This window comes from Notechis scutatus, chromosome 16, assembly GCF_049901735.1.
Source record: "Notechis scutatus isolate UNSWTSFEM ecotype Mainland chromosome 16, rNotScu1.2, whole genome shotgun sequence".
Lineage (NCBI taxonomy): Eukaryota > Metazoa > Chordata > Lepidosauria > Squamata > Elapidae > Notechis > Notechis scutatus.
The window spans coordinates 8029063-8043316 of record NC_142024.1 but is presented as its reverse complement, the minus strand read 5'-3'; the positions used below and the strand labels follow the sequence as shown (position 1 = coordinate 8043316).

The window sequence follows — 14254 nt, the reverse complement described above, 5'->3', positions numbered from 1 at the left end:
GGGTCCCTTCTAGCTCATTCATTCTAATTCTATTTCATTTCTTTGCCACCCATCTCTTCCCTCCATTGGGGATTCTGGGCAGCATCCTTAGCTGGTGCCATCCAGACCCCTTTGATAGTGTCAGAGTCTAGCTGCGCTTTTCCTTGGAAGCTGAATTCTTACGAGCTGAAATTCTACAGTCGGCTCTGTTTTGCACCGTGGGACAGGAAATCTCGCTCATTTGCAAGGATCAGGGGCCTCAGTTTTAACTCTCAGGAAATTGTCGACTGATTAGAATTCAGCCGTCCGAGCCCCGTAACATTCAGCTGTTGCTTTAAATCCATACAGTCTGGACAGGTGTGGGATTCAAATTTTTAACAACCGGTTCTGTGGGCGTGGCTTAGGTGGTGGGCATGGCTTGGTGGTCATGTTATTGGCTGGGCGTGGCCAACCAATATCACTCACATCGAGGCACGCATCTCCTTGCCTGGCCTCTCATGACTGGGGATGCTGCAACAGTCGTAAGTGTGAAAAATGGTCATAAGTCACTTTTTTCAGTGCCATTGTAACTTTGGTCACTCCACACAAGCAAAGTACCAGCAAAGGAGGGGGAAAAAACTCCAGAGAGGTTCCTGAGACAGGAAGTCTGGTCCTGCCAAGAATGTAATAAGGGTTAACGGAGAGGCAGTTTCTGTAAGCAACACCAGAATGTTTCCTTCCTGCCTTCCTTACAGGATTAGGCCAGTAATTTCTTCTAACAACCAGTTCTCCGAACTGCTTAGAATGTTAACAACCGGTTCTAGCGAATAGGTGCGAACTGGTAGAATCCCACCCCTGGTCTCCAGCCTTTAATCACCTTAGTTGCTGTTATTTGCGCTTTTTCCAAAGCCTCAACATCTTTTTTTGTAATGGGGTGACCAAAAATGGATGCCAGTACTCCAGGCATGGCCTTACTTAGGATGTATAAAGCAGCACTAACACTTCCACCCCTGAGTCTGGATGATCAGAGGCAGGGGAAAGAAAGAGATTCTCAGGAAGCCAAGACCTCAGCCTTCTATAGGCTCCCTGCAGCCTCCTGGGGGCTATCGAGCAAGATTTGTGTGGATTGGCGGCGTCTTCCAGCCCCCTGCGCAGCTTCCCCCTCGGGCGAGAGCAGGGGTGTCAAAACTCAGTTTCATTGAGGGCTGCATCAGGGCTTGTTTGACGTTGTGGGGGTGGTGGCATGGCCATCTTGAGGTCACTCATCGAGGCTCTGTTTTCGGCCATGACGGCCTCCTGCAGCCCTCTGCACGCAGCCTCCCCTAGGCTCCGTTTTCGACGGCAGAGGGCCGGAGGCCGTCACGGCCCAAAATGGAGCGTGGAGAGGGCCGCGTGCAGCCTTCCTGAGCTCCGTTTTCGCTGGCAGAGTCACCGCCGGCCGGTCCTTCACTGTTTCCAGGGTGGCCCCGTGGGCTGGATCCAGCCCCCGAGGCTTGAATTTGACACCATTGGCCTAGAGCAACCTGGGGACTCACTCCCAGATTCCAGCCAGCTCTGCTGGCTGGGGAATTCTGGGAGTTGAAGTCCACCAGGCTTAAAGCGGCCAAGGTTGGACACCCTGGCCTAGAGGCTTCTTCTTTGCTTTTGTTGACGAAGGAATTGGAGCCATTCTCCCTTTTATTTGGGTCCGGCGTTGCCCACGTGCCCCCCCTTCCCTCCCTTTCACCCCAATTCCCAGCTCCATTGAGTTTGCTGACTTGACTCCCCTCTGTCGAGTTGCTCTTAGGATGTTGTTTTTTTTCTTCTCAATTCTGGTTCTGTGTGCTTCGTTGTCTTTTCATTTATATCTACCTATATTATTTTTCTCCCCCGTTTTCCTTTCGCTCCCCCCCAAAAGTCCTGACACTGAATCCTTAACCACCCTGGACCGGTTAGTATCTTGCCTCTCTCTGCACGAATGGTTTTTGTGTGACAGAGACGGCTGTCCATTGCTTCCATCCTATTGGCTGTTTTTATTTTTATTTTTTTTCACCCCTGTCCATGCGTTCATACATCCGGTCAGGTTTTTTTTTAAATCATTAATCTCCTCTGCGCTGCTTAACAACGGAGTCCCTTGCATGGCAGATTGAAGTCAGCGAAAAGAGAAAGACGAAATAATTCAACTCAGCCGGTCATTTTCTTGCTTGGCTTTCCTTCTGGTTCTCTCTGCTTCTGACTAACTGTTGCCTGCAGTCTAAGCAAAAAAAGAAAAGAAAATGAAGGGCAGAGATTGACCAGCTTTTGAAAAAGGGTGAGATGGCGTGATCCTGCAACATGCCTGCGTGTTGTGTGAAGGAAGTCCCTGAATTGCGCCCCCAAGGGACATGCTAGCTCTGTTTCACTGGCTCACATCCTTCCTGGTTTTTCTAACTTACCCTGTTTCTCCGAAAATACGACCTACCCTGAAAGTAAGTCATAGCTTGATAGTTACACATGTGCCCAGTATAAGCCCTATCCCTAAAATAAGCCCTAATTAAGATCTCGCCAACTCCCGAGTGGACAGGTAAAAAATTAAGCTAAGGTGGGGATGTGGAGGGCGGAGCTGCCGTACTGCTTACCTTTGGACAGTTGTAGCCTGGCCTCACACACTCCGACACCTGCCTCACCGGCCCATTTCTTCTGCAGCCAGCAAGGTTGGCAAGGCTTTCCTGAACGCCTCTTGTAGCTGGTAACAAAAACTCAGGATCGATCCAGAGCTCTTGTTATCGGCTGCAGAGGCCTTCAGAAAAGCCTTGCCGGCAGTAGAAGAACAAGTTCCTGAAGGCCTCTGACAGCGAAAAGGAGGCCAGGGGCGATGTGCGCAAGTGAGGTTAGTCAGTGGATGACATCCCCCGAAAATAAGACCTAATGCCTTTTTTGGTGGCAAAAAAAATTATAAGACAGGTCTTATTTTCGGGGACAACACGGTAGAAGGAGTTCCCTCTTTGTAAGTTGTTTTTCATAGCTTGTTTCAGATGCTAGATGAAGAAGGTTGGAGCCTCTTAAACAGGGAATTCACTAAACTTCTTGTTGGGTCTGTTCTGCCTTTCTTTCTTTCTTTCTTTCTTTTTTTTCCAGTTCCCCTCTTTTGGAGCGCTCTTTCCAGGCTGATATGTACAGTGAAAACCGGAAGGGATGAGCTCAAAATTGAAATGTTGTAGATAAAAGACGCAACAATTGTTCCAAAGGAAAAGAAACCATTCAAAAAGGAGGCTCAACTGTTGTGTTCTTTTAAAAATAAATATCCATTCCTCTCAGCAGCCTAAACGAACAGACTTGGTGATGTGGCAGAGAAGAGAGATCTGTGTTAAATAAGTGGAATATCTACAGAGATTTTCCACCATCCAAGTCATGGAAAAACTTGGGTTTCCCCCCCTCAAAAACGTTTTGCTTCTCACCCCAGTCAAATTCATCTTAGTTTAACTCAGAACTGAAGAAGCTCCTTGGATGAGAAGCAAAGCATTTTCAAAGGGAAAAAAAAAACCCAAGGATGTCCAGTTGCCTTTTGTAAAGCACCTTTGGGAACAATAAGCGGAGGAGCAAATGAGACCTAGATCGCTGTGCGTATCTTTATCCCTCTGCGCAAAAGTAGAATCCAGAGAACTGCAGATTAATCAGCCCGAACTTTGGATCGCTTGGAAGACTTTGGAGTAGCTCACCCAGAGTCACTGTCTATCTCTCTCGCCTGTCACGCATCATTAAGTCAGCCTGGATTTAATAAGAGCAAGGAAGCCCCGTTAATAGATAGCGGGGATTCTGTTGATGTAATATATATCCGCGGGCATCCAGGCAATGTGTGTTTTCTTTGAATAAAACAAGCTTCCTGAAAGTAACTCACCTTCACCGCTATCATGGGGATGAGCCGTGGTGGCGCAGTGGTTAGAGTGCGGTACTGCAGGGCTGCTTCTGCTGACTGCCGGCTGCCTGCAATTTGGCAGTTGGAATCCCACCAGGCTCAAGGTTGACTCAGCCTTCCGTCCTTCCAAGGCCAGTAAAATAAGGGCCCAGATTGTTAGGGGCAAGAGGCTGATTCTGTAAAAAACCCTTAGAGGGGGCTATAAAGGCACCGTGAAGCGGTATATAAATCTTAAGTGCTATTGCTATTGCTCTCACCCCATCGGGGACTACAGGGGTCTGACCTGGCCAGAGATGTGCCCTGAGTTTTTTCCGAACACGAGCCCAAGATTGCCTTAGACCTGCATGGTGCCTGTAGCAGCTCCTTCCTTTGCTTTGATTCTTTTCTCTGCGCTGGGGCAGGAGGGTGGAGGGGGGGAAGGAAGGGGGAGAGAGACAGAGCGAAGGGTTTGGCATCCCTACCTGCTCCCCGCCTTCTTTTTGAGCCATCGGGGGTGTGTGTGTGTGTGTGTGTGTCGAGTCTTCAGGAGCCTTTTCTGACCTTGTCTTGTCCTCCTTGTCTTTTCCTCCCCTGCAGGCTAGTAGTGAGTTCTTTAGAAGCCCTGGAAAGTTGGTTTGCCGTCGGGCCACTCAACGAGAAGGCAAGTTCCTTTGCTGGGTGGGTGGGTGTTGGTCGGTGTTTGTGGGGAGGTTGGGGGAAGAGAATGGAGATGCCTCAAAGCCTCAGAGGAGCTCACACTTCCTAACTTCTCAGACCGCTGTGCTGAAGCAGAGATTGTCTGGAAATGAGCCTCCCTCTCCTCCATCCGAATTAAGATTCAGAAAGGCAGCCCCGCCCCCCTGGATCTATGGGCATTCTCCCTTCTCGTGGGTGGGTGGGCGCCTTCCCAATCCCCAGAGCAAGCGCTGTCTTGACTTGAGATTGTTCGCCCTCAGGAGAAGACCAAGGCCGCTACGCAGGAGTTGGCCACCATGCTGCTCTCCACGCCGGCCCCTTCTAGCGTCCAGCAGCAAACCAAGAGCCTTCTGGCCAGCCTCCACGCCAGCCGCTCAGCTTACCACAACCACAAGGTAAGCGAGCCAGGTTCCTTCCCGGCGCAGCATCCCAGATCCCTCCGTTCGCCACCCTGCGGAGTCCCAGGGGAATTTGGAAAACTCTCAGCAGAAGTCTTGCCTCAGTTTCTCCATGGGCAGCTTTTTCTTTGAAGACAATTTGCTGTGAGGCATCCAGAAAGTATCCATGCTATCAATCACTCCGAGACATTTTTCTCTCCAATTGATTTATATAGAAACAGATCTGGCATGTCAAAGGCAATTTCCCAAGCGAAATTATTTTCGGGCGTTACACAGAATCCACCTTCTGTCCTCCCTTCTCTCCTCCCACTTCTACACTTCGTAAATCTCCAGAACCAATGAACTGCCACTGGAATTTCTTAATAGGACATACAGAATGACCTTGAACTTTTCAACTCCTCCAACTCTCTTTTTAAAAAAATATGTGGCAGCTGAATTTTTAAAGGTGACATTCGCTTCTTCAGCTCTGTGGGAATCCGTTCATACCCCCCGTATCATTTGAAGGATGTCCATCCCGAAGTGCATAGCTAAATGTCCGTGGAGATGCTCAATCATCCAGGTCATGGCTGTCGCAAAGGTGCTTTATTTTCTCCAAGAGGCAACTGGACTTTCTGGATTTTCTTTGAAGACATTTCACTGCTCGTCCAAGAAGCTTCTTCATCTCTGAAGTTGGCCTCTTGAAAAAGCACCTTTTGTCAGTCTGTGCTCCATTCAAAATCCAAGAAAGAAATACTTAAGACTCCATAGATTAGAGGATCTGTAAAAGGACTTCACTCCAGATTCCCCAGCCAGCAAAGCTGGCTGACTGAAATCCTCAAGTGAACCAATTGACACCTGGTAGGATTCTTTACTGAAATCTGGAAGCTACAGGTAGGATTCTGAATCTGATAAATTAGGCACACAGATCACACATACAAGGGATGGAATTGTTCCCACCTCCCCAAAGTTCAAAAGACTCTTCCAATAAAAAGTTCTGAATACTGATCATGTGGGCTCATCTTCAGGTGGTGATGAGGCCTCTGTCCGTGACCTTGACATATTTTGATAAGGATTCGCAGTTGCCGCAGAGGAAAGAAGGCTAAGCAAGGAAATAGAAAGTTAAGAGCAGGAATTTATACTCCCCCCCCACTCCTCATTTATACAACACAAGAATGTAACACCTCCAGCTCTCTTCCCAGACGCAACCCCTCCCCCCGTTACTTATGGCAGCCGAAAGATGCAAAGCAATAGAAAAGATCTTGAAGGCTGACACCTTTGGGGCCTGGATGACTGAGTATCTCCGTAGACGTGTATGGTCCACACCGGCGCAGAAGAAACAAAACCAGCACGAAAAAACAGGACAGTTAATTTCCCCTCTTCCCCATGTGGGGCACCCGATATCCAATCGCACGGCCTTGAAATGCCAGGATTTTCTCAGGCTGCCAACTTCTCCCAAACATTCCTTGCCTCCTTCCCAGCTCCCAATATATTCCAAGCTTTTCCCCCTCCTCCCTCCCTACGTTTCTGTTGCCAAGTTGAGGGCAGAGGTGCATTGCGATCAGCCTTGACGGCACCCCTGCTGGTGTTGTGGTGTTGTCTTGCGGGGTAATTGTGGGGAAGGGGGATTCTGACTCAGCTCTTTCCTTCGGCGCGGTCTGCCTCCCACAGGATCAGGCCCTGTTGAGCAAAGCCATCCAGTACCTCACCACCTCGAACAAAGAAGGGAAGGACCTGGAACCAGAGGTCTTTCAAAGGCTGGTCATCACCGCCCGCTCCATCGCCATCATGCGGCCGAATAACCTGGTCCATTTCACGGAGTCGAAATTTCCCTCTCTGGAAACAGGTAGGGCGAAACCTGTTCAGAGTATTGCAGTGTAAATTCAGCGCCAGAAAAGTAAACACAGTTGGCTGGGGCTTCATTTAACTTCTTTATAAACACATAAAGTAAATTTCACAATACCAGTTGTAGATTTCTCCAACGTGGAGCGAACTCAAACAGAAGCAGACACGTTACAGGTCCGACAGCAACTCAGGAGCTCAGGAACAGGCCTCAGTTTCACTTTAGTTCAGCAGGCAAGCAAGCTGTTTCACTCTAGAGCTGAGCACAGGACAGAGATTAACATAGCTGCAGAGCTTAATATAGCGATAATATAGATTTCAGTTTCCAAACAGTCCTCATTGGCTGACTTAGTTGCTATGCCTATTCGTTGGCTGACCTGGTGACCCTGCTCTTATTCCAGTTCATGGCTATACTCTTGACAGAAGTTCCTTCTTTGCCTTGTACACAAATCCCCACACAGCCAGCTCTTTTTTTTCCCCCTCCGGTGTTATTTTTCTTCCTGTGCCGTTGTTTCATTTCTTTTGAGGGCAGGGGGCGAGGTGGGGTGGAGGGGCTTCCAACCAGCAAAAAAAAAAAGCCTTCCTTGAAACTTCCAGAAAGCCTCGAAGAAGGGCAGGAGGCTGCGAAGGCCACCGTGGAAGGAGAAGGGTGCAGTTTTATTACCCAGCTGGTCAACCATTTCTGGAAACTTCACGCCTCCAAACCCAAGAACGCCTTCCTGGCGCCTGCTTGCTTGCCAGGTGGGTCCCGTCTTCCTCAAGCGGGGATCAGACTTGGCTGCCAGGGCGGGAGCTGTGCGGAGCGTTCCATGCCAGGCACACGGCCTCTTGCCAGGCTTCCTGCCCAAAATATTTGGCCAGCTGAACCGTTCATGCTGCCTTCTGTCTCTGGGCCCTGTAATGGACCCTCTCCCCCCAGCTCCCCTCTTTCCTTCCTCCCTTCCTCCCCTCCTGTCCCACTCTTTCTCTTTGCCCCTCCCACCTTTCTTCCTTCCTTTCTTTCTCTTTCTCTCTCCCTCTCTTTCTTTCTCTCCCTCCCTTCCTCCCTATTACTTCCTGTTTTTCTCCCTCCCTCTTTTTTCTTTCTTTCCCTTTCTCTCTTTCTCTCCCCCCCTCTTTCTTTCTATCCCCTTTTCTGTCTTCCTTCCTTCCTTCCTGTCATTCTTTCCTTCCTTCCTTCCTTCCTTCCTTCTTTTCCTTCCTTCCTTCCTTCCTGTCTTTCTTTCACTCTCTCTTTCTCTTCCCTCTATTTCTTTCTCTCCTCCCACCCTCCTCCTCCTATCTTTCCTTTCTCCCTCCTCTTTCTCTCTCTCCTCCCTCTTTTTTTCTTTCCCTTTCTCTCTTCTCTCCCCCCTCTTTCTTTCTATCCCATTTTCTTTCTTCCTTCCTTCCTTCCTTCCTTCCTTCCTTCCTTCCTTCCTTCCTTCCTTCCTTCCTTCTTCTTTCCTTCCTTCCTTCCTTCCTTCCTTCCTCTTCCTTCCTTCCTTCCTTCCTTCCTTCCTTCCTTCCTGTCATTCTTTCACTCTCTCTCTTTCTCTATCCCTCTATTTCTTTCTCTCCCTCCCTCCCCTCCCTCCCTATTGTTTCCTTCCTCCCTCCCTCCCTCTTTCTCTCTCTCTCTCTCCCTCCCTCTTTTTTCTTTCTTTCCCTTTCTCTCTCTCCCTCTCTTTCCCTCCCTCCCTATTCCTTCCTTTCTCCCTCCCTCCCTCCCTGCCCTGGAGCAGAAAGGGCACCTGGTCAATCACACACAGGATTTCCCCCTTTTTCTGACCTCTCCTCCCTCTCCCTGTCTGCGCTACAGGGCTGACCCACGTCGAGGCCACTGTCAACGCCCTGATAGACATTCTCCACGGATACTGCATCTGCGAGCTGGACTTCATCAACGTCGCCTCCAAAATCTACATGCAGATGTTGCTGTGCCCGGTACGTTGTTTCCTGGCTGCGTCTCTTGGGGTCCGTCCCCAAACAACCAGGGCACCCTCCGTGTGTCTTTGCAGAAGGGCAGAGCGTGCCCCCCTCCTCCCCACTCAGCGGGGAGGCTGACCGAGGACCCCAGAGGGAGCAAGCAGGAGAGGCCCTGGCTTGTCTCTTGCTCCCTCGGCTGTTGGTTAGCTGTGGTGGGGAGCATCCAAACCATGTGGGAATCGGCAGCCTGGTAACAATCCCGCCCGTAGGAGGAAAAGTAGGGTAGGAAGGACCATCTCCTCCTCCTCCTCCTGCAGCGCCCAAAAGAAGGGAGGCCCAAAGCTCTGAGAACTCAGCGGTCTCTGCTAGTCAAACCCTCCTGTGGCTGCATGGCCCGCATTCCCTGCTGGGTGTCAGCTCCCATAATCCCCAACCAGAAAGCCGCCAATCTGAGCCGGACGGAACCGCTGCTCGCTCCTTCCTGTTTATTCAGAGTTTTTGCAGTGTTAAATTCAGCGCCAGAAAAATAAACACAGGTGGCTGAGGCTTCATTTAACGTCTTTATAAACAGACGAAGTAAATTTTACAATACCAGTTGTAGATTTCTCCCAACATGGAGCAAACTCAGACAGAAACACGTTACAAGTTCAGAGCAGAGCTCCGGTCTTCAGGAAGCAAGTTAGTTTCTCTTTTGCTTCAGCTCTGCAGGCAAGTAAGATGAGAGAAGCGGTTTCATCTTCAATAGACAGACTCAGCTTCACATAGCTGCATAGTTGCAGAGCTGAAGAAAGAGCCACGCCTAGGCTGCTTCTAGTTTCAGTGTCCAAACTGCCCTCATTGTCTGACTTAGTCGCTATGCCTATTGGCTGACCTTGTGACCAAGCTCTGTTCCAGGTCATGAATATACTCTGACACCGTTTGCCCTCCGTCGTCCAGGCAAGGAAGAGCCAAACCTCTTAGGCTGCACCTGTGAACCAACCCAAAGTTTAGCTAGGTCTGAAGAGCGTGTGAATGCGGCTAGGAGATCCCTCCGGAGGGCTGTCCCTCTGATCTTTTCGGGCAGAGAACCTGAAGCCGGTCCCCCTTGAGAGTTCGTTCCTGGCCCCTCCCCAGGCTCCCAGGCCGTGTCTCCCCTCCCCTCCCCTCCCTGACACTTTTCTGATTGGCTGCTTTGCCTTCCAGGATCCGGCGGTCAGCTTTTCTTGCAAGCAAGCGCTGATCCGGGTGCTGAGGCCCAGGAACAAGAGGAGGCACGTGACCTTGCCCTCTTCCCCTCGGAGCAACACCCCCATGGGTAAGGGGAGGCTCTCTGTTTCGGTCGCCCTGGGGCCAAGGGGAACCCCGGGAAGCCCCACCAGGGAGGGTGTCCCAGCCCCTGGAGACCCCTGCCCTTTGAGGGGACCCCAAGGAGCACCTCTTCATCCTCGGGGGGTCACCTCCCCTTGGTGGGGCTGGAGAAGTTGCCTTGCCCCATGTGTTCTCTCTTTTCTTTTTCTCTTTCTCTCTCTTTCTTTCTCTTCCTCTTTTTCTCTTCCTCTCTCCCCTCCTTCCCTCCCTCTCTCTTTCTCTTCCTCTCTCCCCCTCTCTCCTCCTTCCCTCCTTCCCTCCCCCTTTCTTTTTCTCTTTCTCTCCCTCTGTCTCCCTCTCTTTCTTTCTCTCTCTTTCTGTTTCTCTTTCTTTTTTTCTCTTTCTCTTCCTCTCTCTTTTTCTTCTTCTTACTCTCCCTCCCTCCCTCTCTTTCTTTCTCTTTCTCTTCCTCTCTTTCTTTCTCTTGTTCTCTTTCTCTTTTTTCTTACTTTCTCTTTCTCTCTCTCTTTCTCTCTTTCTCTTCCTCTCTTTTTTCTTTCTCTCTCTCTTTCTCTCTCTCTTCCTCTCTCGCCCTCTCTCTCTCACTCCCCCTCTCTCTCACTCCCTCCTTCCCTCCCTCTTTCTCTCCCTCTCTTTTTTTCTCTTCCTCTCTCTCTCTTTCTTTCTCTTTCTTTCTTTCTTTCTTTCTTTCTTTCTTTCTTTCTTTCTTTCTTTCTTTCTTTCTTTCTTTCCTCGCTCTCCCTCTCTCTTCCTCTCTTTCTTTCTCTTTCTCTTTCCTCTCTCCTCTCTCTCTCCCCTCTCTCTGCCTCCCTCCCTCTCTTTCTTTTTCTCTCACTCCCTCCTTCCCTCCCTCTTTCTCTCCCTTTCTTTCTTTCTTTCTTTCTTTCTTTCTTTCTTTCTTTCTTTCTTTTTTCTTTCTTTCTTTCTTTCTTTCTTTCTTTCTTTCTTTCCTCGCTCTCCTCTCTCTCTTCCTCTCTTTCTTTCTCTTCCTCTCTCCTCTCTCTCCCTCTCTCTGCCTCCCTCCCTCTCTTTCTTTTTCTCTCTCACTCCCCTTTCTTCCCCCTCTCTCTCTCTCTCTCCCTCCCTCCATCTCTCTCTCTTTCTTTCTCTCTGCGGCATCTGTCTGGGCTTCGCAGGACTTTCCTATTATTATTATTTTAAATGTCCAGGCGACAAAGACGATTATGACGACGACGACGCGGACGACAAGCTGCAGACCCCCGGCCTGCCCAACGGGGAGGACATTCGGCAGGAGAGCCAGGAGCAAAACGAGGTGGACCACGGAGACTTTGAGATGGTGGTGAGTTCCCCCGGCTGGTGAGGGAATCCGGGCCCACCGCTCAGCCTGGAGAGGAACCGGGGCATCGGGACGCCTCGTTGGGGTCTGCCTGGGGTGGGCTTAATGTAATGGTCGCTTAGAGCGGGGGTGTGTGGATGTCAGTGGGTCTGTACGTCTCCCAGAGGCATAATGGGGGATCTGTCTAACGTAAGAGCCCCCCCTCCCAACCTTTTGGGCACCCGGGACCGGTTCCGTGGAGAGAGGTCTCATCCCGGACTGGGAAGGGTGTGGTTTCGCGTGCTGCCCGTATCCCCTGGATGGGGCTTTGCTTCTTTGCGTAGCCCGGTTCCTGGCATGCCCCGGCCCAAAGGACCGTTCGGGGACCCCTGGTCTAACGCACCAGGTCACAATGCTTTGGCCTCTCTCGTGCTCCTAGTCCGACTCGATGGTCCTGGAAACCGCCGACAATGTGAACAACGGGAACCCGTCTCCCCTGGAGGCTCTCCTGGCCGGGGCCGAGGGCTTCCCTCCCATGCTGGACATCCCCCCCGATGCCGATGACGAAACCATGGTCGAGCTGGCCATTGCCTTGAGCCTGCAGCAGGACCAGCAGGGTGAGAGAGGCAGGCGGCCCCCTTCCCTGCTACAGTGGGGGGGAGGGGGGGCCTCCTTTATAGACCTGGGCAAGGCAAGGCCTGCTGTGCTGTCAAGCAAGGAGAATGGCGGGGAGGGATCTGCGGTGAGCCGTGGTGGCGCAGTGGGGAGAGTGCGGTACTGCAGGGCTACTTCTGCTGACAGCCGGCTGCCTGCAATTTGGCCGTTGGAGTCTCACCAGGCTGAAGGTTGACTCAGCCTTCCGTCCTTCCGAGGTGGGTCAAATGAGGAGCCAGATTGTTTGGGGGGCAAGAGGCTGACTCTGTAAACCGCTTAGAGAGGGCTGTAAAAGGACTGTGAATCGGTATATAAGTCTAAGCGCTATTGCTACCTTCCTCCTTCCCTCCCTCCCCATTCCCACCTCCTTCCTTCCTCCCTTCGCCCCTTGCCTTCCCACCTTCCTCCTTTCCCTTCCTATTTCCTTCCCTCCCTCTCTGCCTTCCCATTCCCGTCTCTTTCCTCCTGCCTTCCTCCCTTCCTTTCCTTTCCTTCCTCATTCCCCTCCTCTCTCCCTCTCTGCCTTCCCATTCCTGTCTCTCCTCCCTTTCCTTCCTGCCTTCCTTTCCTTTCCTCCCTCATTCCCCTCCTCTCTCCCTCCCTTCCTTCCCTATGGTTAGAATACAGTTATTGCAGGCTAACTCTGCCCACAGCCAGGAGTTCGATCCTGGCCGGCTGCAGGTTGACTCAGCCTTCCGTCCTTCCGAAGTCAGTTTGAGGGCCCAGATTGTTGGGGGAAGCAAGAGGCTGACTCTGTAAACCGCTTAAAGAGGGCCATAGAGCCCTGCAAAGCGGTATATAAGTCTTAAGCGCAGTTGCTATAGTTATCCCGGACACGGAGGGGGAGAAAAAACAAGAGGCTTCCTTCTTGGTTCATCCCATCCCCCTGGCATTGATTTCTCCTGCCCTTCCTTCCCTTCTCTCTTTCTCTCACACAGGCAGCAGCAGCAGCGCTCTCGGCCTGCAAAGCCTGGGGCTGTCTGGGCAGGCCCCCAGCTCTTCCTCCCTGGACGCCGGGACTCTGTCAGACACCACCGCGTCAGGTAACGCACACCAGGGTAGAACCCACTCCTTGGTTGGGTGGGTGGGTGGCCTCGGTGGTGCAGTGCTTAGGGTGCCGTGTTGCAAGGCTACTTCTGCTGACCGCTGGCTGCCTGCAATTTGGCAATTCAAATCCCACCAGGCTCAAGGTTGGCTCAGCCTTCCGTCCTCCTGAGGTGGGTAAAATGAGGACCCAGATTGTTTGGGAAGAGGCTGACTCTGTAAACTGTTTAGAGAGGGTTGTAAAAGCACCGTGAAGCGGTACATAAGTCTTAAGGGCTATTCCTTCCTTCCTTCCTTCCTTCCTTCCTTCCTTCCTTCCTTCCTTCCTTCCTTCCTTCCTTCCTTCCTTCCTTCCTTCCTTCCTTCCTTCACAATGGATAGAATACAGTATTGCAGGCTGACTCTGCCAATTGCCAGCAGTTCGATCCTGACTGGCTCAAGGTTGACTCGGCTTTCCATCCTTCTGAGATGGGTAAAATGAGGGCCCAGATTGTTGGGGGCAAGAGACTGACTCTATAAACCGCTTAGAGAGGGCTGTAAAAGCATTGTGAAGCGGTATATAAGTCTAAGTGCTGCTGCTATTAATCAGCCCTGCCTAGATCAGATGCCTCTCGCGAGACAGTCCCTGTCAAGGTGGATTTGATTTAAATCACCATTGAAATCACCAGTAAAAAGGCTTGATTCAAATCAACTTGATCTAGAACTTTTAAAGAGCCACTGTGATCCCTCCTCTGACCGCTGTTGATTCCCTGACAGTCCCATTCCCTGAAGTGGGACAACTGGTGAGGTGACAGGGACCCAACAAGGTGAGGGATGTGGTGGGCAGCAGGTGAGTGGATGCCAGGATGGATCCTGAAATGACAGGTGCTCTGTAAATGTAAGGACTCAGTGCTTGCTGGGAGTTCAAATCTATAATATTATTATTACAGTGGAACCTCGGGGCCGCGAACACTTCTGTCTGTGACCAAATCAGGTTCCGACCAACAAATCCACTAGATTTTTTTTGAATCGGGTCACGATTCAAAAATCTGGTTGGTAAAGAAACCCGGCCGTGGCAGATTCCCTTTCCACGCCGATTTGCCCCTTCCGCGCATGCGCAGTCCACACAAATTTTTTTGTCTGCACACGTACAGTCGGTCATGCTTCCGGTCACGACTAAATCTGGCTGCGGCCGTAATCTTGGAACGGATTACCGTCACGATCCGAGGTTGCAACTGTATTTGCAAACAAAACGAAGGTTTCCCATTGAGCTCTCCGAGCTTGCGCTCACTGAACGAGTTGTAAATTTTGCAGAATATACAGCCTTGTGCTACCTTAACTAAGCTCCCATTTCAGGCTGAGGCA

At 51.0% G+C, this 14254-nt stretch overlaps 1 protein-coding gene across 1 annotated transcript in view; it reads left to right on the top strand.

The window, feature by feature from the left end:
- Window positions 1-14254, top strand: part of UBR4 (ubiquitin protein ligase E3 component n-recognin 4) — a 134285-nt gene that overhangs the window by 57372 nt on the left and 62659 nt on the right. Inside the window, 10 exon segments of the mRNA XM_087944825.1 lie at window positions 1856-1888; window positions 4409-4472; window positions 4768-4902; window positions 6553-6727; window positions 7321-7464; window positions 8525-8646; window positions 9811-9922; window positions 11106-11236; window positions 11652-11829; window positions 12805-12909. Coding sequence (XP_087800951.1) covers window positions 1856-1888; window positions 4409-4472; window positions 4768-4902; window positions 6553-6727; window positions 7321-7464; window positions 8525-8646; window positions 9811-9922; window positions 11106-11236; window positions 11652-11829; window positions 12805-12909 — 1199 coding nt within the window.